General features: G+C 41.6%; 1 protein-coding gene across 20 annotated transcripts in view; it reads right to left on the bottom strand.

Annotated features, from left to right (window-relative positions):
- Nucleotides 1-7,254: 7,254 nt before the first annotated feature.
- TMCC1 (transmembrane and coiled-coil domain family 1) overlaps nt 7,255-24,037 on the bottom strand; it is a 247,588-nt gene continuing 230,805 nt past the window's right edge. For all 20 annotated transcript variants that reach the window (XM_024244922.3, XM_054550518.2, XM_054550524.2 and 17 more), the window contains 2 exons: nt 14,462-14,597; nt 7,255-11,287 (listed from right to left, as the gene is read on the bottom strand). In XM_024244922.3, the coding sequence (XP_024100690.1) occupies nt 10,973-11,287; nt 14,462-14,597 (451 nt within the window). In that variant the 3' untranslated portion in view covers nt 7,255-10,972. The remainder of the gene's footprint in view (nt 11,288-14,461; nt 14,598-24,037) is intronic.

Genomic DNA, 24,037 nt, shown 5'->3' with positions numbered 1-24,037 from the left:
CAGAAATTCCACTCCTGAGGCAGGTGGATCACTTGAGGCCAGGAGTTAGAGACCAGCCTGGCCAACATGGTGAAACCCCCCTCTCTACTAAAATGCAAAAATATAATACAAAAAATTAGCCAGGCGTGGTGGGATGCACCTGTAATCCCAGCTACTCGGGAGGTTGAGGCAGGAGAATCGCTTGAACCCGGGAGGCAGAGGTTGCAGTGAGCCAAGATTGCACCACTGCACTCCAGCCTGGGTGACAGAGCGAGACTCTGTCTCAAAAAAAAAAAAAAAAAAAAAGATGAAAACTGTGTGGCCTGATGTTTGAAATTCTTACATTTTGTGTTTGAAAAATCAACTATTGGCCGGGCACGGTGGCTCAGGCCTGTAATCCCAGCACTTTGGGAGGCTGAGGCGGGTGGATCACGAGGTCAGGAGATTGAGACCATCCTGGCTAACATGGTGAAACCCCGTCTCTACTAAAAATACAAAAAATTAGCCGGGTGTGGTGGCAGGTGCCTGTAGTCCCAGCTACTCAGGAGGCTGAGGCAGGAGAATCGCTTGAACCCGGGAGTCGGAGGTTGAAGTGAGCCAAGATCGCACCACTGCACTCCAGCCTGGGCGACGGAGCGAGACGCCTTCTCCAAAAAAAAAGAAAAAAAAAGAAAGCAAGATCAACTATTAAAACAATCCTTATGTTTTGCTTGTAAAGGACATGATGAGAACGTTTTTTTGTTTGTTTGGTTTTTTTTTTTTTTTGAGACGGAGTCTCGCTCTGTCCCCCCAGGCTGGAGTGCAGTGGCGCGATCTCGGCTCACTGCAATCTCCGCCTCCCAAGTTCAAGCGGTTCTTCTGCCTCAGCCTCCTGAGTAGCTGGGACTACAGGCGCCCGCCACCATGCCCGGCTAATTTTTTGTATTTTTAGTAGAGACGGGGTTTCACCATGTTAGCCAGGATGGTCTCGATTTCCTGATCTCGTGATCTGCCTGTCTCGGCCTCCCAAAGTGCTGGGATTACAGGCGTGAGCCACCGCGCCTGGCTGAGAAAGTTTTAAGCTGCTTGTAATTACTTCTCTCAGATGCCCCATGGTATGTATGAGCCTTTAATCACTACAGTAAATGCAAAACTAAGTGGGATAGAACCGATACTATATTTTTCTTTTGAACACTGGTTTTTGAAATACCAGAGACATCTTGATGTGCTCTTTAACAATTCTGGCCAGTTGGCTGGGTGCAGTGGCTCACGCCTGTAATCCCAGCACTTTGGGAGGCTGAGGCGGGCGGATCATCTGAGGTCAGGAGTTCGAGTCCAGCCTGGCCAACATGGTGAAACTCCTTCTCTACTAAAGATACAAAAATTAGTCGGGTGTGGTGGTGGGTGCCTGTAATTCCAGCTACTCAGGAGGCTGAGGCAGGAGAATTGCTTGAACACAGGAGGAGGAGGTTTCAGTGAGCCGAGATTGCACCACTGCACTTCAGCCTGGGCGTCAGAGACTCTGTCTCAAAAACAAAACCAAACCAAACAAAACAAAAAGACTCCTGACCAGTTGAACACAACTCACAGATTTCACCAAGAACGTGAATATGCTCAATTACCATCATTTAATGCTCCCATTAATGTGCTATATGTCAATACCATGACTCCTTATTTTTATTTTTTACTTTTAGGTTCAGGGGTACATGTGCAGGATGTGCAGGTTTGTTACATAGGTAAACGTGTGTCATGGGGATTGGTTGTACAGATTATTTCATCCCCCAGATTATTTTATCCATTAGTTATTATTTTCCTGCTTCCCTCCCTCCTTCCGCCCTCCAGATTCCTTATATTTTATTTTCTCTTTTAGATTCTGAAATACTTCATACAGTAAGAATACTGGTACCCACCATCATGCAGACATTTTGTACATTTGCCTCAAATCCATCCCCTGCTCCCCCTCCCCTCTGCCACACACACAATCCTGTTATGGTCATGCCTAGATTTCAGCTATAAATTCCCACCTTGTCCTGTCCTGATGTTTAACCCTTTCGGTGGTCATGGCCAATGCTCGCAGGGAGATCATGAGCTTGGCACCAAATAATTGTTTTATTATTTGATTGCTGGAGGAGAACTAAGGTGACTTTACAGCAGGGACACAGAGATCCAGAAAAAGTCAGATCCTTGCCTTCTCAAGATTACACAAAGTCTGAAATCCAAAAATCTTGATTCCTTGTCCAACAAAATGGAATAGCAGAAATTGCATGGGCTTTAGAATCAAACTCAACCAAGTTCAAATCCTGACTTTGCCATTTACTGGTGAAACAGCTTATCCACAAGATAAAATCCAAACAATCTACCCAAGCTTTTGGTTTCATCTGAAAAATGGAAGTTATACCACCTCCTCTTTAGAACGGTTGAAACAATCAGAAGCATAACAAATGGCACTGTGCCTGGCACAGAATAGGGACTCAATTAATAGCAATTTTTTAAGTTCCACTTTTTAATGAGCACCAATTCTGGGCCAGGCATTGTTTCAGGCACTTAGGACATAGCCACAAACTGACAACGTTCCTGCCACTGTGCTGGTTAAGAAATTATAAGTCAAATAGATTATCAGCCAATTATATGTGTATTCACTTGCAAAGGCTTTTTTGTTTTGTTTTGTTTTGTTTTTGAGATAGAGCCTATGTTGCCCAGGCTAGTCTTGAACTCCAGGCCTCAACCAATCCACCTGCCTTGGCCTCCCAAAGTGTTGAGATTACAGGCGTGAGCCCCTGTGCCTGGCCCCATTTGCAAGTTTTTGTTCTTATGGACATGATGTTCTTTTCTTGTCCCCATGGCCAGCCTATTCTCTGACACATACTGATTTTTTCGTTCCCCAAACCAACTTAAGAGCCAGGGCTGGCCGAGGATAGCCCAAATTCTGGCTACTGGGCTCTTCGTTGGTAAGAATGGGAGATGTGCTATATTCTGAAGAGATTTAGATGAGTGACACAGGTGACTGTCCTCCAGGAATTCTCAGTCTACTAATAATCAAGATCATGGTATAGCACTTTCTCTTGCCAGATGCTGGGCTAGGCTCTGTACAATTTTCATTTAATCCTCACAACCTTCACAACCTTCTGTTAAGGTAAAGTGGTTATTAAAATTCTTAAAAGAGGCCAGGCGCAGTGGTTCATGCCTATAATCCCAGCACTTTGGGAGGCTGAGGTGGGTGGATCACCTGAGGTCAGGAGTTCGAGACCAGTGACCAGCCTGGCCAACATGGCAAAACCCCGTCTCTACTAAAAAATACAAAAAATTAGCTCGGTGTGGTGGCACAGGCCTATAATTCCAGCTACTTGGGAGGCTGAGGCAGGAGAATCGCTTGAACCTGGGAGATGGAGGTTGCAGTGAGCCAAGATCCTGCCACTGCACTCCAGCCTGGGCGACAGAGCAAGACTCTGTCAAAATAAAATGAGATGAAATAAAATAAAATAAAATAGTTAAAATAAAAACTGTAGACAAGTTAAATTTAACAAAGAATGATTCACAAATTGGGCAGCCCCTAAGACCAGGACAGGTTCAGTGAGACTCTGGGGCTGCCATATGATGAGTAATATTTATGGACAGAAAAAGGCAAGTGGTGTATAAAAAATTGAAGTGAGGTACACAGACCTCACTTATTCTTGTTAAACTTATTCTGGGCGTGTACCTTATTTCAACAGTTGGCTGCCTGTAGTTGACTGAAGTTCGGCTGCTGTGATTGGCTGAGACTTGGCTACTTGTTACAAGAGTAGGTTCCAATCTGCTTATGCCTGGCTAGGTTACAGTTCCCTATGTATGGAGAAACCTTTAGGCCAAACTTAAGATATGTACAGAAGCAGCTTTAGGCAAAATTTAACATAATTCATTTTCATCATGATTTGTTGCACCTTTTAATACAGTCTCGAAAACTATTGAACTGAATTCTTCCAACAGATAAAGAATATTCTCTTGAACAGCTTAAACATTCAGTAAGACAGAAGCATGAATAAATTTTGTGAAGCACTCTTGCTCTGGGATTTAAGGATTGTAATACCAAAGGTGACAGGGATTTTTTTTTTTTTTTTTTTTGAGATGGAGTCTTGCTCTGTCGCTAGGCTGGAGTGCAGTGGCGCGATCTTGGCTCACTGCAACCTCCGCCTCCCGGGTTCAAGCAATTCTCCTGCCTCAGCCTCCCAAGTAGCTGGGACTACAGGTGAGTGCCATCACACCCAGCTAATTTTTGTACTTTTAGTGGAGACGGGGTTTCACCATGTTGGCCAGAATGGTCTCCATCTCTTGACCTCGTGATCCGCCCGCCTCGGCCTCCCAAAGTGCTGAGATTACAGGCGTGAACCACCACGCCTGGCCCAGGGATTTTTTTTTTAAAGAACTGAACTCTGAGTTGCCTACACCCTTTTTCCACTTATCAAAAAACTGTGAAGAGCCTCTACTTACAGTATCAATAGGCAAAAGACCAAATACCTTGGACACCATTCCTCAAACACCCAACTGATTGGGATGACATGAAAAACAGGTTTCTGGTTTCTTCTCAAAGGGCTGTAATTAAACAGAAGGCTGGGTCACCTTTCAACACCTGTAATGGCTTCGCTTGTAGTCACAAGGTAAACCTTTAGCGTGGTATTCAAGATTTCTTGCAACTTGGCCCCCACATATGATTCTCACACATTCTTTCAGGCACCCTACCAGTCACTTAAGGCTCCTTATCCATTGCTTGAACTGCTCACCTAGGCCGTTTTCACCTCTGTGGTTTTGCTAATACCTCCAATAGAAATGCCCCCTCACCTATTTCTGCTCATCATAAAGCCACCATCTTTCAGTCCAGATACCATGGCCTCCTCTGTTGAGCCTTTCCCTATTGCTCTGTTAGAATTGCTTCCTCCTCTTTGCTCCCACACATGTCTTCTGCCTCTTTACCACATGCATTTCATTCTACTAAGTTCCTTTTTCCACAGCCCAGTCTTGTATAGAGTGGCTCTTGAGTGCTGCTGGCTAAATAGAAGGTACCAGCTGCTGCTGTCACCTCTGCACGTGCTCCTCCTTCTCAGCCCGCAGGGCTTCTGGCAGCAGGACATCTATTTGACCACCAAGCCTAGAAATCCAGGGCGAAAGCTCAAGGGGTGGCCCAAACTTGGTCTAGAGCCCCCTCTAAGGCAACCTGGAGGCAAAAGATGGTCTAGTATGATCTGTCATTAGGAACTCTATCAATTCTTTTTTCACTTCTCACTGGACCTATTTTTAAGTTTTTGATATAATTTAATTTAAAAAATACACAAATACGTTTTCTTCAAAGAGATTCATACTTCATAGAAGCCAAGCATGAAAGTGCTGCTTAACCACTGTTCCTCCCTCTCCCTTCCCACAATAACGGGAAAGTTTAATGCAAAGTTTTGACACATCCACATGTATATATTTACACAAATATACATATTCTCAACATAAATGGGAGACAATATATTGTTCCACAGTTGGCTTTTTAAATCTTAATGCACTGATTATACAGGAGGCTGAACAATTTTCTGGTATGCTTATTGGTCATTTTTCTTTTTTTTTTTGAGACGGAGTCTCGCTCTGTTGCCCTGGCTGCTGGAGTGCAGCGGCACCATCTCGGCTCACTGCAAGCTCCGCCTCCAGGGTTCACGCCATTCTCCTGCCTCAGCCTCCCGAGTAGCTGGGATTACAGGCGCCTGCCACCACGCCCGGCTAATTTTTTTGTCTTGTTAGTAGAGATGGGGTTTCACCGTATTAGCCAGGATGGTCTTGATCTCCTGATCTTGTGATCCACCCGCCTTGGCCTCCCAAAGTGCTGGGATTACAGGTGTGAGCCACCGTGCCCAGCTGCTTATTGGTCATTTTTCTATAAACTCTGTTCATAACCATTGCCTGTCTTTTCTATTGAGCTGTTACCAATAGGAAAGATGATTATTGATTTGTAGTCTTACATATTGTGGACACTCATCTTTTGTTATATATGTCGCACAGACCTATTTTCCATTGCATTAATTTACCATTTCCTAACATTAATTTTGGGCAAGCCATTTAACCCAAGCTTCAGAGTCCTAACCTAAACAATGAGGATATCTCCTGCATAAGACTGTGGGGAGAATTGACTGATAAAACTGAATGATGTCTGGCACTCAGTAAATACTCAATATTAACGTTAGCTATTCTTCACTATAGAATTGGGGTTACAAGTCAGCTAAATGTTTAGTTTGGCCCATAGGATTTAAGTATATTTGAACCCTTCAGGTGAAGCATGCATTTCTAGTTGGCCATACCTTCCTCTGCCTCCCCAATCTGTTTTCTACACCACAGCTTCTCAAATTTATGTCATCTGCCTTCCACTCTCGGAAGTTTTCTTTTTTTGAGACAGGGTCTTGCTCTGCCACCTAGGCTAGAGTGCAGTGGTGTAATCATAGCTCACTATAATCTCAAACTCATGAGCTTGAGTGATGCTACCACCTCAGCCTCCTGAGTAGCTGGGACTACAGGTGCCTGCCACCACACCTAGCTAAATTTATTTTTTGTAGAGATGGGGGTCTCACTATGTTGCCCAGGTTGGTATCAAACTCCTGGCCTCAAGTAATCCTCCAACCTTGTCCTCCCAAAGTTTTGGGATTACAGGTATGAGAGCCACCACACCCAGTTTTTACTGGCATTCAGTAAGTCTCCAAGGTTTTTAAAGGATAAAAATAAAGCAGGTTTTGAAATTATGTATCACCCATTATCATGGCAGCTCTGTGTCCCGTATGCACTACACAACTCCTGGATGTTGTTCACAGTTTATCAGATTTATGAAGCCCTCCCAGGGTTGGGCAATATACAACCTGCATATCTGTACATAGCAGCCTGGCCCATATTTTAAGGGGAATTTTCAAAGATTTCACAAGATGTATCCTTTGCTCTCACAACATCCACCTGTAGGATCAAGTTGGGTGGTGTGGTATCACTAGTTTATACATTGGGTAAGAGGCACACAGCTAGAAAGCCAGAAGTGGGACTAAAGCTCTCGACGTTCAGACTGGAGCTGTGAAGGACCGAGTCATCATGTCTCTGCTTGCTACCAGGTCAAAGGCAAGTTTAGGACTTCAGGATTTCCAGAGGCCTCCCAGAGATCATCAGGAAAAAGTCCTAATAGAAATTACTATTTCTATAACAAAACTACAGGTGGCACTAGGCTGGATAATAATGCATTACATGCATGTAAAACTATATACGTTAAATGTTTCAAAAATAAAAAGCAAAACAAACATGAGTCTGACCACCAGGTTAATAGCTGAGGTCTTTATTTCAATTTCTATATACAGTAAAAGTGCTGCTGAGAATCTGCAGCGACCAGACAGAACATAAATTTAAATCTCTCTCAACAATTAGCAGCTTAAGATCTATCAACTACAGTGTTAACGTTCACACGTTCACAAGTGTCATTTCTTTACGTTTCAATTCGTGCAAGTGAGTTTTTATTCTTACACACTTTGATAAAACACACTTACAGTCTAGTAGTCAATCCCTACTGAGGATATCACCTAGCATACACGACATACAGACAGCAATGTTAACTCTTAGAGCCACATTCAAAATCCCAGGTTTCATTTGGGGTTGGGGTGTGGGAACCATAATTTTGCCTGTGTCAGATTACAATGTTTGGTTTTGTTTTAGATGCATATTTTCCAAAGCTGAAAGGCAGCTCCTCATTGGAACTCTCTCAGAACTCGGCATTTTCACCTGACTGTACCTCAAAGGAACATGAAATCAGAAACAAAACCAAATGCAGCGAAGACCACATGAAAATACGCTCGTTATTTGGACATGGCTAGTGAGGAAGGCTCGCTCCCAATGTTTGTCTTGGCATCAGACTTTTACTCCATTTAGAACAGGGGAGAGAGAAGACCCTAGTCAGTGAAGTATAAAATTTAACCTACTTTTGCTTCTTAAGGAGCCAGTAGAGTAGAAAGCCTTCCTTACTAGGACATAATGAATATACCAAGGAATGGAAATTGGAGCAGACAGAAGTACCCTTCAATTATCATGAACAATGTAAAATGCACATTCTACAACCTGAACAATCACCCAGGCCAACACAGCCATCTTCACTCACCCAGGCTAGAGGCATGGACAAATAATCCAGGAATGTTTCATTTTAAAGGGAATGAATATAGTTTTCTTTTCTTTCTTTCTTTTTTTTTTTTAGAGGAGCATTCAAATGAGGGGAACTTTCCACCTGGAACAACTGTTAAGCCATTAGAGCGAAGTTATAGAAGAGCTCTGAAAAGACAAAAGAACCCAAGAACAACCACAATGAAAGAAACTCAAAAGTAACAGGATGGGCAGCAAAAGGTATAGCAAAGAATGAAGATAGATGCATGGTTACAAACAGCATTAAATGCACACAACTTCTGCGTCTGGTGAATAATTAAGGGACAAGAGGGCTAGAAAGCCATTACTGCACCTGATCTGCACTGAAGGTCCTTCCTAAGACAGTTTGAGAAAGGAAGATAGAAAGTCAGCATGGGACTATTTGGCTGGAGCGCAGGGGGCTTTCTACAGGTGAAAACCTTCCTTTGATAGAAACTGTCCCAGGGCAAATAGGAACAGTTTCAATCCATCTATCAAAGTGACTTCCAGTGCCCACAAAACTTAAGTCTTCAGGCAGTTTGGGGGACTCAAAGGTTCTAGCTTAAAAAAACTGGTGGATTGCTGCTAGGGCATCTTTTAAATAACTTTGTGGGGGCTCTCTACTCTGAGCAATTATGCTAAAGCAGAAAGTTAGGAGAAACTGTTAGTTCAAAAAATTCATAGTGTCCTTTGGCACACCTGCCTAAAAAGTCACTGAGATATTTTTAGGCAAAATTAACATTTTAATATATATAGGCTTGGGGACAATTTGTTTTTGGCATGAACATGAATTGGTTCTAATTATTTTTTTTTTAAAGTGAAAAAGCACCCTTGTGGCCCTGCTCTGGGTGCAGTTTTGAGGGGGCAACAGAGCTAGCAGGTGTACTACAATCAGCTGAGGTTGGGATGAAGACTGGGGTACCTGAGTTAAAATATCAAAGTAGTTATGGAAGCAACATGCTGGCTCTGAGAAATCCAGCTTGCCAAAGCAAAAGGAGGCTGGCACCATTAGGTAAACTGTCCTTTCAGACAGGCAGGGCAATGCTAATCTAGTTCTGAAGGAATTTCCTGGTAAGGGGAAACAGGGAAAGCATACTTCGCTACTCTTTTCAGGGCATCTTATATGCACTTGGTTGCACAGAATGAGGCTAAGAGGGAACAGCATTTGTGACCAATACTACAAATAATATGGAAAGATTAACCAAGCTCTCTAGATAAACTCTAAATGTTCAAGTTCCACCAGGATGATGGAACTGGTTATGCGATGGGGGAAGGCAGCTCAGTTCATTTTTCAAAACCATCTATAGAAGTCCACTGAGCATAATTAGGTTAGGTTAACAAGTCCGTTTACATTATAGGAAGCTGGCAACATTTCACACCCAAAACTTGGGTCCTGCTAACCTGACATTTCCTTCACTGCTCTTTAGGAGAATCACCTTTGGTTGATTCTCTTAGGCAGAGAGAATAAAGCTTTGAAATTAAGAATGCTGGGGCCAAAATGAAGACAGAAGACTCCACATCATCACTTTGGTTGTAATTAGGGGTGTTAACAAAATAAATTAAGGAAACACAAGGACTTATTTATGACTCTTACAGTCTCAACTTTTCCTAAAGACAACCCCAGCCCAAGATCACTGGATGAACATTTTCTTGGGGCAAAAAAAAAAAAAAAAAAAAAAAAATTTCCTATTTTACTACACTGGTTTGTGAAAACAGCCTCCTGCTCTCCTTGCACAACCCTTTCCTCTTCAACTAAGCCAAACCCATAAAACGGGGGCGTAGGGATGTTGGGACACCAAAAAGCAGCAGCAGCAGCAGCCAGAGGGAGTTTAAACTGCATCTCAAAACAAAGGCGGCAGAGGGCAGCATTTACAGCAAGACTTTCTTACTCAAACTGTTTCAAGACAAGAGGGAGCAGCACACTTAAATAGCCACACATTTCTTCATTTAAAAACATCACTTCTTTATTTCAAAGGAAAAATAAAAGACCCTCCCAACCCTGTCCAAAAAAACCCAATAATAATAATAACAATAATAAAAAATCCTATTAGAAACCATAAGGAAGCACTGAGAGTTTGAGTATTACATTCTTCAAGTATGCTGTTCGGATTTTTTATTTTTAGGTTGGTAACTATACACATATAAAAAAAACCTTAAAAGTGCGGCCAAGGGATTTTGCTTAAAATTAAGTATTTAGAGGGCTACTTAAAAATACTGTAGTAGGACTGTGCAGTAATCCTTTGGGGGATGATGCTTTCACTTTTGTATCCTCATCAAGGTTAAGGGGCAGGTTCAAAAGTGATCATACTTCCAGGGTTAGCGTAAGTGGCCAACTTGGGTGAGAAAGCCAGAGAGATCCATGTGTTCTTCCACGGACAATGAAAATCCACCCCGAATCCAAAAATTCAGACATGGAAATGTGGTAGGATTTCACAGTAAAGTTAGTCTGGGATAGGGAGAGGTGATGAGCCCAGACAAGGCAGGGTGTTAGGTTTAACTGGTTTGCCCTAATCAGGTTTTCGCATCTTTTTAGTGGGTTTTAGTGCAGTCCTTCAAGCCACAATTTAGATTGCCCTTCGGTGTGCTCCAGATTGTTGGTTCATATTAAAGGACTGTTTTAAGATTTGCATCCCAAGGAAAATCATGCTACATAAAAATGATCCAAGATTTTCGCCCAAAAAACTTCTTGGATAAAATCTAAAAAATACTATTGCAATTGCGTCTCTTGAAGAAAAAAACATTATTCTAAATGTAAACAGATTCACTCAACTCTTTTGTTGTTGTAGAAAACTTCAGAGTAGGTAAGTTGCTGTCTAACTCTCTGCTGCATGCACTCGCCAGAGGGTAGGGAACAATGCCTTCTGTGCCAGCATCATCTAGGGGATGAAAAGAACCGTTCCACATAGCTGAAGAGGGCGTCCCAGTGCTTCCAGAGAAAGGCAATGAAAACCACAAGGAATAAAGTGCTGAACGTCCTGTTGCGAGTCTTCATGAGGGGGACCACACAGTTGGCTACAGTGGAGACAAAGACCAAAAGGACTGCCATGACAGCCAGGAGGATGTTGATGAGTTTGCCCAGAAGGTTCCGGGCAGTGGCATTCTCCAGCCCTTCTAGCTGCACCACCTGCTGCTGCTGCTGCTGTAGCTCCATCTTGGAGATGCGTGTCTGGCATGCCTCCAGGGCCTCCTGTGGGCCAGAACAGGGAAGAGTTAAGCCTTCTGCTCACAAGTATTCTGAGATGCTGACATGCCCCCTGGGCAAGCCAGATGCATCTTGAGCAATGCCAATGATTTTATAAATATGCTGGGGCCTTGAATGAATGTAAAAGGCTAGATGTATAACTCACTATTCAAGTGACTATTATTCCCCCAAATTGCCCTCCATTGCATTCCAGTGGGATGAGTCACAGGAAGCAATGGTCACACTTAACATTTATCTAGTCTAGAACATTTTAATGACAAGACCACAAATATATGCTCTTTTTTCATTGAAAATTAATAAATTAATCATTGAAAATATATTCACAGAATATATTTGTTCAACATAAAAAATTTCAAATAGGATAGTCTCTCTTGACATTTCCTTCAATTCCAATCCCTGTCCCTGAGGCAATACTGTTTGTGTTCACCCTTTTATGTGTGTAAGTGTATACATATATGTGTCAAGGAAAATATATGGAATTATTATTTTTATTTCCTATCTGTAAACTAAAAATAAAATCCTAAGCCCCCCAGCCAAATGAACGGACTCCCTCTTGGCCAAAGTGGACCCCAAAGAAACCTGAAAAAGTGAGTTCTTGGCAATGATGGGAAAGAGGCTGGAGATGCCTTATTATATCCCCTCCCTTTTTGAGTTGCGGCACAAATGACCAGCATTAATGTGAAAATAGAGATCATAAGACTGACAGAATGGACTCTTTGTGGCAGTAAGACATCAAATTATAAACAAGACCTAAGGCCATGCCAGACAAGGGTTAAATCTCACCCTACAAACCATAAAATCTCATCAGTTTTAAAAAAAATTAACTGGTATTAATGTGGCTTTCTTTCCAACCTGACTCGGGTATAGCATCACATGACAGACAACAGACTCTGTTAACTTAGGCATTTTTGTACTGGCTTCAAGTCTTTACACAAAGCTTAACTCTTTCAACCGACTGCCAACTAAAAAATTCCTAAAGCCCACTATGACTTGTTAGCCCCTACTTAGAGATGGCCCACCTTTTTTGGCCAAACCAATGTATAATTTCCATGTGTTGATTTAGGATTTTACCTACAATTCCTGTCTCCCTGAAATGTATAAAGCCAAACTGTAACCCAACTGCTTCAGGCATATTTTCTCAGGACCTCTTGAGACTGTGTTCCCCAGGCCATGGTTACTTGTATTGGCTCAGAATAAACCTCTTTAAAATATTTTACAGGGTTTGGCTTTTCCAAATATGGAATAGTATCATACTATAGGAATCGATTCACAACTTGCTTTTTTTCATTCAACAGTGGGTCCTGGTGATCTCTCCATGTCAATACACAGAATCTACCTCATTTTTTTTTTAACTGCTGCCTAGCATTTTATAGTATGGCTAGGCTATGTTATAATATATGTAGCTAGTCCCCTCTTGGAGATTTTTAGGTTGTTTTCAACTTTTCCACTATAACAATGATGCAGTGAACATTCTTTGAACATGCTTCCTTATACACACTACCTGGTGTTTTCTAAGTCAAGTCAATCCCTGACATCAGTGGAAAGGGATCTCTGATCTGCCTTCTTAAGAAGGGCACACTCTCCTTTAGGTTGATCCTCTGTAAAGAGGACACTATGCCCACACACTAGACCAAACATTAAAAGTGTCTGTTCTTGCTATTTTTTTGAGACGGAGTCTCGCTCTGTTGCCCAGGCTAGAGTGCAGTGGTGCGATCTCAGCTCACTGCCAGCTCCACCTCCCAGGTTCACGCCATTCTCCTGCCTCAGCCTCCCAAGTAGCTGGGACTACAGGTGCCCGCCAACATGCCCGGCTAATTTTTGTATTTTTAGTAGAGATGGGGTTTCACCGTGTTAGGATGGTCTCGATCTCCCTACCTCGTGATCCGCCCACCTCGGCCTCCCAAAATCCCAAATCCCCTGGGATTACAGGTGTACGCCACCATGCCCAGCCTGTTCTTGCTATTTTTTAACTTTATATTATTTAATTTAAAAATCTATATTACCAAGACCTGATTGTATATTCTGTATCGCTCAATTACTAAAAAATACTTGAAAATAGTGTAAAATACTAATACATTAATGAAACGTTATTAGTAACGCATTAGTGACATAAAGTGCTAATACATTAATAAGTCTAATGTTTAGAATCACCAGTAACTAATAACAACTTGTCTTATAACATATGCAATTAGAAAAAAGCTTCCATTTAACATATGCCTAATTCCCCCCCGCAAAAAAAAAAAAAAAAGTGTCTGTTCTCCTCAAGGCCATAGCCTTCACTCATGAGTTTAAATTAATTCCAAAGTATTCAAGGGATAGAACCTATTTCCCTAGCTATGGTCAGATATCCTCCAAATTGGTCTGAGCCTTGAGTTTTTCTGGTCCTGGTTTCCTGGGATTTGAGGTAAAGCTTGGGCAACTTCAGACTGATGCCAACTACAGACAGACAGTGGATGCTGTCCAGTCCAGAAGGATCTTAGGGAAAAAATAATTAAAACATAAGCAGGGCCTGAAGAAGATGGCATCTGGGTAAATGATCTAGACATTCCCTTGATTCTTTTAGGCTGTTGTAATACAAGTTTTCTGGCCCACTTCCCTTCTCCGAGACTAGCATCTTTCAAAATGCTTTCATATGAAACCACTAAGAACTATTCCCTAAATACCTCCATATAGAAATAAGAAAAAATTAAATATTCTACTTCCTCACAGAATAAAATAGATGGGCTATTAGCCTTAATTAAACATTACTGCCTCACGGGTTATTCTTGCAAACTGTCAGGCAATGTGGCGAGATTTGGATTTGGCAGCTGGAATAAAAGCCCCCTTTCCCACAGAAGGAGAAGACAAGGGCAAAATGGCCCTAATACTTGTCAGAGCTGCTTTTGAAGCAGTAATGGACAAATAGGATTCATGTGGTTTTCCATACACTGAGATTACTGTGATCCTAAGAAACATTTCCCAAGTACCAAGCAGACACACCAACCCAAAATGGTATAAACTTTTGAGAAATGCATCTCAATCATTTTAAGAGTAGGTATACTCTTATACAGTTGGTATAAGCTTTTCTTTGTTCTCTACCTTCTCTTTCCTTCCACTGTTTTCCTTTTTTCTTTCTAACCCTACTGTGTTTTGCATTTACACCTTTTCTTTCATACTAACCTGGATGTCCCGGGCCCGTTCATAGGACTGATATGCGATTTTTTCTTCCATGCTTGCCAGTTCCTGCTTCAAGTTCAAGATTTCATTCTGGTGGAGCTCTGTTAGGTCATTTAGCTGTTCTTCTAATCGTTCACATCTAAGGAGAAAAAAAAAGATTAGAATTTTATGAATTCTGTGAATATCTTTCCTGGCATTATTTACATCCAACCCCCAAAACCCATTCTACAAAGGAATAGAAGCACAAAGAAATTGAGTGGCCTGGGTTAACAGGGTGTGCCAGTGGGTACAGCTATTAGTCTCTGGAAAAGATAGCTTGTCTCAAGGCCAAATCACACGGCAACATGGCTGTTCCATAATCTTTTCAATGTGCAGTATTTGCAGCGACGCCAACAGCCCTGATTAGCTTTGAGCATAACCATAATATTGAGACAGTCATTAGGCTCCTCTGAACAACATATGGGAGAGGCAAAAACTAGGGTACAATTAAGCAAGCCTCATGAAAAGACAACACACCAGTGGAAACCAACCTTCTGGCAGTCACCAGTAGCTTATTCCAGAACTGGCCAGCTCACTCACCTGGATGTTTGCGATTCAGAGCCCTAGAATGCCAGGGCCAGAGGGGTCCATCATCCCCATGGCCAAGCACAAGTGTCTGGGACACTTCTGTCAACAAATATTTACTGAGAGCCTGCTATGTACCAGACATGTTCAAAGTACTGGGAATATTGTGGTAAGCAAGACAGAGTGCCTGCCCTCAGGAGTTTGTACTCTAAGGAGTGGGGGAGGCAAGATGATTTCCCATATGGAGAAGTAAAACAAAGAAGATCAATAGGGGTATAAGACAGAGTGCCTGAATGCTGGTGAAGCTGGAATGGTCAGGGACGGTCTCTCCCCTGTTCAATTCTATTAAACAATGAAGGCTGAAACTTGAGTGATACAAACAGAGCCTTGTGAAAATGTGGAGGGAAGAATGTCTTAAGTAGAGGAAATAGCAGGTATGAGGTTCTTAAGATGGGAATTAACTTGGCATGTCTGAGGGGTAGAAAGTAGGTCAGTGTGGCTGTAGCTGAGTAAAAAACAGGGAGAATAAAGGGAGGTAGGGTTCCTTGAGAGTAGGAATTATTTTATTCATATTGTATCTCTAGCACTTAGGATGACATAAGGGAAGGTTTACTCTACATAAAGATGGAACCTGGACAGGGCATCTAAGGAGAGGCAGAATTAGAAAAGGTTTTATTTTTGTTTTTTGTTTTTTGAGATGGAGTCTCACTCTTGTCCCCCAGGCTGAAGTGCAGTGGCGCAGTCTTGGCTCACTGCAACCTCCGCCTCCCGGGTTCAAGAGATTCTCCTGCCTCAGCCTTCTCAGTAGCTGGAATTACGGGCGCCCACCACCACACCCAGCTAATTTTTGTACTTTTAGTAGAGACAGGGTTTTGCCATGTTGGCCAAGCTGGTCTTGAACTCCTGACCTCAGGTGATCCGCCTGCCTTGGCCTCCCAAAGTGCTGGGATTACAGGCATGAGCCACCATGCCCAGCCTAGAAAAGGTTTAAAGGATGAGATCAGAGATTCTAGGTAGAAAAATGAATGTGAGTAAAGGGCTGGTGAGAAGTGGATGATAAATGTACAGAATAACTAGAATAGTGCATCTATGTTGGAGGAAAAAAAGGGAAATCTGGAAGATCCGAAGAGCTGGGATTCTAGAACAGATAGTAAATGAGCCCAAAGAAGACTACTGAGCAGAGGAGTCACATGATGAATATGTGTTTTTAGGAAAATGAGTCTTCTCATAGTGGTGAAGAAGACCGACTGAGGTAGGTTGTATGTGGAGTCCCAGGAACTAAAGAGCTAAGTAGGTAGGAGAAAGGTTGAAGACTCCATATTTAAAAACACTAGAAAAGGGAAGAATAAACATATGTCTAGCTTCTGGTGCCTAGAATGGAAACCTCTGTCAGGCAGAGGGCAGATGGGTAGCTCTCATCCCAACAGGGAATGTACTATCACTCAGGTAGCATACATTTAACACCAGCATGTGAGTCTCAAGGGACTTCATACTAAAAGAATAAAAATGCCAGAACAAACTCACACATCTAAAACTATCTCCTTTCTTTCTTCTTTTTAATCACGTCTATAATATGTAAACAAACTTTTAAAGAATATAATGAATTTCTGTGTTTAAGGTAATTTTTATGTTGCAGCATCATAAACATTCTCCCTTCCAATAATTATGCAATAAATAATAATATCCTAAACTCCATTGCTTTTCTAAGAAACAAGGATTTTTTTTTAAAAAGGCATTGTCTCACCCTTTTTACGATGTTACTAAACTCTATTTAGTTCTTCTTTATCCTTGATAGGAGTCTCTATACTGCCTTCTTTTATGCTGAAACTCTTCCTGTTATTGAAGTGACTGAACAGGCTAATGAGAAGGCAGTCCTACTTCTGATGGATAACTAGGGTCAAAGTTCTCTGTGACTCTGCCTTTTCCTTTCATCTGCTGCCCAGAGTATGTGCTCAGAAACAGGTCCCATCTCTAGAATTGATTTTCCACCAAAATTTAAGTTTACAAAATGCCATAAGATAATGTTAACATAATGTCTTTTCGTGACTGTCCTATGTTAGCCCACTCTTCTGTGGTGTTTTTGGTGTTTGATAGTTTCATCATTCTCTCTCTTTACGAGAGGGGCCAGAGACTTTTTAAAGCCGCATTCCAAAGTGCTGGTCTCTTGGGATTTAAGGGAAAGGTTATATCTGGCAGGAAATTATTCTCCTAAACTAAGGACTGTTGGGTGGCAGGGAGGGGAGCAGGGTGGTGGTCACCAGCCTACATCTTTATAAAAGCAGACACGTGGGATCTCTGCATGTGTCCCATAGGCTACCACACAACCTCTTAGCCTACAAATTTCAGGTTTCTTAGGAATCTTATTTGATATTAAACATGGCTCATACATACCAGTAGAACAGATTAAAAAATAGCAGCCACAGCAACAGTTTAATCAATGCCTACTATGCAAATTCATTTCAACAACCCCATGAGGGTAGAAGGTATTATCTGCATTTTATAGATGAGGAAACAGAAGCTCAGAGAAGTTCTAAAGTGAATTGCCCAAGGGCACATAAATATTAAGTAGGGCAGCAAGGATTTGAATCCAGTTTTGACTTTAAAATCCAAGTTCTAAACTTTACAATGTGATGCCATTTTGAAACTCTACAAACCCAGATCAACTAACTCTCCTCATAAGTAAGAAATCGGAGTCAGAGTGCTAGCGATCCAAATCACTTAGCAAAAGTGAGCTGGAAAGAACTACACTGATGTGATGGTTTGGAGTCTGATGTCAAAGGGGAGTTGATGGGAGAAGGAGGAGTCTAATAAAAAATTATGAACCTGTAATTAAAAAGGTAAGAGTTGGTGAGGGCATGGAGAAATCTAAACCCTCATATACTGCTGTTGGGAATGGAAAATGGTACAATTGCTCTGCAAAACAGTTTGGCACCTCCTCAAAAATTAAGTTACCTTATGACTCAGCAATTCTACCCCAGATATAACTGAAAAGAAATGAAAACTTATTTCTTCTGTACAAAAGCTTGTACATGAATGTTCATACCAGCATTAATCATCATTGCCAAAAAGTATAAACAACCCATATGTATATGAGTGTTCACTGTACAACAATATATCATCTTGGCTGTTCACAAGTCAAGTATCAATATTTTGTATCCTAATCTGCTTGTCACTTGCCACCTGGCAAGTTTCTGTTCACTTTCTTCCTTTCTCCTTCAATTGATGGATGCTCACAGAAACATTAGGACATAAAACACAAATGTGAACGCAGTTTTGCTTTTCACTATATGTATGCATATGAAACTCCTGAGCCCTAGGCAAAACTACAAAATAGGCTGACTTATGCCTTCACTCCCACAACATGGACTTCCTTCCTACTGCAGAAACAGTTCACGGGAGCAGGAAGGCTGTTGTGATCCTTTCCTCATCTTCTCACCTGACCTTTCATAATATACAGACACTCTTTGACTTACGATGGGGTTACTTCCTGAAAACAATATTTCCCATTTATGATGGGCTTAAATCAAACCATTGTTGGCCAGGGACTGTCTGTACAACAACATGTATGTCACCCTAGCAAGAATAATTCCCAGGACTGGGGCCTGAGATATTCTCTAGCAGCAGCCTGTGGGCTCTGACTTGGCTTTGACCTTATCTGCCTGGCCTTTTTTGTCCAGACCCAGTATGAAGACAGCAAAATACAAGGCATGCTTATCTTTACAAATAGCATGAGGCAAGAAAGAGGTGAAACACAGCAGACTGAATTCAAAATGATCTTGACAGATTCAAGTGCAGCCAAGACTTTACCAGGGATTAATTCTATAGAAATAGGGAACTACTTCCTACTGCTGAATTCAGGTATCAGAGCTCATGTAATGAGGGGGTAGCTTGTTCTTTGTAACTCCACAGAACTAAGGAGTTAAGTCTTACAAATAGTTCGGTCTTTAGTTCAGTTGTAGAAAGAACTTTCTAATAGCTATGTCTAACAATGAAAAAAACTATCTTAGAAAATGAGACCCTGCTACCCGAGATATTCAAGGAGAGGCTGCTTGTCAGGGATGTTGCAGAAATAAATCCTCTATTGAAAGAGATTTAACTAGACCTCTGAGATCTTTTCTAACACTTAGAGTTTGATTCTTTGTAGTCAGGGAATTTGTTTTCCTTTTTCTTTCTTTCTTTTTTTTTTTTTTTTAAGAGATGGGGTCTTGCTCTATCACCCAGGGTGGAGTGCAGTGGTGCAATCATGGCTCACTGCAGCCTCAAATTCCAGAGCTCAAGGGATCCTCCCACCTCAGCCTTCTGAGTAGCTGGGACTACTGACATGCACCACCAAGCCTGGCTATTTTTTTTATTTTTTATTTTTCAGAGACAGGGTCTCACTATGTTGCCCAGGCTGGTCTTGAACTCCTGAGCTCAAGCAATCCTCCTGCCTCAGCTTCCCAAAGTGCTGAGACTACAGGTGTGGGGCACCACACTTGGCTATTTTCATCTTTCAAACTACAGATACTTTAAATGTTTGTGGTATATTTGCCTTCACAACGTATTGTTTTTAACAACAATAAAGGGGGGTAAGGAGGTACACAAAATAGTGGTAATTTAAGAGCTATGTAAAATCAGTTGTGAAATATTGGGATTCATTTGGTGTGTGAGGTGGTGAGGAATATATATGAATCAGAGAATACTTGCAAAAGTCCTCAGCGCTTATTCCCAACACTTTTGAACCTTACTATAAACCAATGTTTATCATAAGAAGGTTGCAAACCTGTCAAAGGTTCTGGAAGTCATTTTCAAACTAGATTTTGGTTCATCCCATATTATGTTTAGAGGTGCTCCATCTTCACTCCTGCCATTCTGCACCTAGAAATGTTTTCACAATGCAATTTGTACCAGCTAATGCATCTGCTCAGTCCAGGTTTTGGATTAAAATCCCAGCTCTGCAACTCGCTAGCTTGGGTGATCCTTTTCATCCATCTATAAAGAGGAAATCTACCTACTTCAAAGGGCAATTGCAAAGATTAAAGGAGAAGACAGACATCAAATACCTGGCACACAAGAGGTGCTCTGTGAGATAGATATATCACAAATATACATTTGGTTTCATTTTTCTCTTTTGTGAGTATCCTAGTTCTCCCCAACAATCCCTAGTGAGGTAGTTCAAAAAGATTGCTTGTTGACTGCCACATAGTCTTACTCCACTGTTCACTGATTCCCACTTCTGACTTTTTGCTCTAAGCCTTTTTTGTTGTTGTTTGTTTGAGACAGGGTTTTCTCTGTCGCCCAGGTTGGAGTGCAGTGGCATGATCATGGCTTATTGTGGTTTCAATCTCCTAGGCTCTAGTGACCCTTCCACCTCAGCCTCCCAAGCAGCTGGGACTACAGGCATGTGCCACCACGCCCGGTTAATTTTGTTTTTGTATTTTTTGTAGAGACGGAGTTTCGCCATGTTACTCAGGCTGGTCTTGAATTCCTGGACTGAAGTGATCTTCCTGCCTTGGCCTCCCAAAGTGTTGGGATTACAGGCATGAGCCACTGTCCATGGCCTTAAGCCTTCATTTCTTTATGTCCACTTTCCCAATTTTATATATTTTGACATTTTCACTGTTTCCAGCATATTTATGATGTTTTTCCTATGACATCACAGAAATGGGTTTACTGGGCACACACTCCAACCTCCTCAATCCTAGACACAAGCCTTTCTTACTTCTTATTTCATACATCTAGGTTCCCGCCATTTCCCTGGCTCAAGTTTGCCAGATAATTCAAATAGTTCCATGCACTGGCCTGTTCCAAACTTTCCTTTGTATTGGTGAAACTATCTACCTATGTATGTGCGTGAGGAAAGGTGTCTCAAGTAATTTTTATTTTTTTATTTTAGAGATAGAGTCTCACTATGTTGTCCATGCTGGAGTACAGCGGTTATTCAGAGGCATAATCATGGTGCACTGCAGCCTCAAACTCCTGGGCTCAAGTGATCCTCCCATCTCAGCCTCCTGAGTAGCTGGGACTACAGACCTGTGCCACTGTGCCCAGCTCAAGTAAATTTTATCAAATTTTTTCAAATCTCCAGAAAGAGTTATATAGAAACTGCTAATCCTCACCATGCTCTTACAGAAAATAAAGTCCTTTAGAGGTTGAACAATTTATTCACAATTACATGGGAAATTAACAGCAAGTTCTCCTCAAGCTGAGTCTTCCCAAATAAGAAAATATAACTATTGTTCACAGAGATAATGCTTTGTTAGCAAGCGGCTAAATAGCAAAGCAGCATTTGGGTAAGTAGAATGATCTCAGCAGATGAAATAGACAAACATGGAGACCAATCTGGGCAAAATAGCAAAACCCTGTCTTTACAAAAAATACAAAAATTAGCTGGGCATGGTGGCATGCACCTGCAGTCCCAGCCACTCAGGAGGGTGAGGTGGGAGAATCACTTGAGCCCGCGAGGTCAAGGCTGCAGTGAGCCGAGACTGTGTCACTACCCTCCAGTCTGGGTGACAGAGCAAGACCCTGTCTCAAACAAACAGAAAAACCCACAAACAAAAACAGGAGGCCCAGAAGGATGCAGTGACTCCCTAGTTAGTAGTGAGGTTTAATAAGGATCTGAACCAATTGGCTTGTGCCTGTTATTAGATTATTGTCTTTTTAAAAACTTTTCGACTGGGCAAATTGCTTGACCCCCGGAGTTTCAGACCAGCTTGGACAACATGGTAAAACCCTGTCTCTACTAAAAATACAAAAAAAATCAGGTTGGCGTGGTGGCATGCGCCTGTAATCCCAGTTACTCGGGAGGCTGAGGTGAGAGGACTGCTTCAGCATGGAAGGCAGAGGTTGCAGTGAGCTGAGATTGTGCCACTGCACTCCAGCCTGGGTGACAGAGTAAGACCTTGTCTTAAAGAGAAGACAAAAAATTCTGTATTGTTAATCAAATGCAAATAACCAAAGGAAAAAAAACACCTGTATTCTAGTTCCCACTGACTTCCCACTATCCCCATTACTAATATTATAATCTTCTTGGCATACTTTATTTTCTAGTGTTTACTTCCTGTCTAAATTCTAAAATGGAGAAACCAGGTACAAATACCTCTATCTTCTCATTAAATATTAACATCAAGCCAAAGAGTAGGGGAGAAAAAGGGAAGATACATATTTTATAGACTTTCATATGTGAAAGTCTTGGGTTTTTTTTAAACCAAGAACTCTGCTTTAAGGAATTTTAACCCCTTTACAGGATGCTAACTAGAACTCTCCAGACACAAAGCCAGGCAGGGGAGATGGTGGGTGGGTGGGAGGTTCTTAATCATACAAGAACAGTCATGCCTCACTTAATGATGGGGACACATCTTGAGAAATGAGTTGTCAGGTTATTTTATCACTATGTGAACACCATACAGTGTACTTACACAAATATAGATAGTACAGTCTATGATACACTTAGGCTGTATGGTATAGTCAATTGTTCCTAGGCTACAAAGCTGTACAGCAAGTTACTGTACCATAGGCAACTGTAGACAGCTGTAATACAACAGTGTTTGTGTATCTAGACATACCTAAACATAGAAAAGGCACAGTAAAAATATGGCATTACAGGCTTGGTAGTGCGTGCCTATAATCCCAGCTGCTCGGAAGCTGAGGCACTGAAACCGTGAGGCAGAGGTTTCAGTGAGCCGAGATTGCACCACTGCACTCCAGCCTGGGCAAGAGTGAGACTCCATCTCAAAACAAAACAAAACAAAACAAAAACGGCATTATAAACTTATAAAACAACTGTCTTATATGTTGTTGATCAAAATGTCATTATTCAGCACATGACTATGTGTGATTTTGGCTGGCAAATGATGTTTATGCACCTCCGCTTGGATTACAAGTAGCATGAGATTAATAATCTTATTTTAAGGATTTTTACTCAAGGTCCTTCCTAAATTGTTACAACCCAAAGAGAACCTGGACACTTAAATACGGCATGAGCTTAACTATCAGCAAACAGAAAGCCTTTGCATTGTAAGATTATTTTTTCTAAAAGCAAGTATCATATTTTGGTAGATGAAATTCATCCCCCACTGGAAGCAAAAACTGTTCTATCTACAAAGTATTAAACACATCAAGATTTTGTCATAGGTAAATAATTCATAAATAAATACTAAACTTGAAAGTGTTTTGGTCAGTAGGTCAACACAGTAGTCAACTTCCTAGATCAGAGATGAGCCAGGGGCCCTTTGTGTCAAATTACTGATGAATGGGAGCCTGGGTGAGTGCACAGCCTGGGAATGCTTTGACCTAAAGCATTCCTCTTTGGGTGTGGCTCAAAAGTTTGGAGCCATCTCTGAGAACCAATGGTGCTTCCCTAGTTCGGCAATAGGTCACTAGCGCAGGATGGCTGAAGAAACTTGTGGAGCAGGTATTGAGAGAAACAGGAAGAACTAGGTCCCAGGAAAAACACCCACAGGCAACTATGGGAGAAGAATGGACTATTTCCCAAATGCATACCAGAGACCCAAAATAGCTTCTGCCAGTGTTTGACCAGAGTAGAGAGACACAGCTGGGGTAGGGAGTATGACTTGTGGTGAGAGTTTGAATAGATTCCTAGCTGAACTGGGGAGAGTGGATTTTTTTCTCCTTACCTTTTGTTACCTTTTTTGTGTGGAAGCCTGAAAAGAAGCTAAAAAACACTGAATTAGCCTTCAGTTGAAAAGGGGAAAAGATATCAGTCCCCCACAATATTTCAAGGGTAGGCAATGAATTATCTTAAAGACAAGAAAACAGTAAATATCTAAATAATACAGGAAATAAATAAAAACTAGAGGGGCTTTCTGGGCAACTTGCAGACTCGGTAACGACAGCTTTCTAACATTCTGGCACAACCCAGATCTTTGTATTCCCCTAGAAAAAATGGAGGAGGAGGGAGCATTTGTTGAGCTCCTACTCTAAACCAAACATCACACTAGGTACTTCCATATATGTTATCTCCTTTAATAACTTCAACAACCATGTACAATAAATATCATTACATTTTTACAG

The sequence above is a fragment of the Pongo abelii genome, chromosome 2 (assembly GCF_028885655.2).
Source record: "Pongo abelii isolate AG06213 chromosome 2, NHGRI_mPonAbe1-v2.0_pri, whole genome shotgun sequence".
Classification (NCBI taxonomy): Eukaryota; Metazoa; Chordata; class Mammalia; order Primates; family Hominidae; genus Pongo; species Pongo abelii.
Note: the sequence above shows the minus strand (reverse complement) of the source record. Positions and strands in the feature narration are given on the sequence as shown.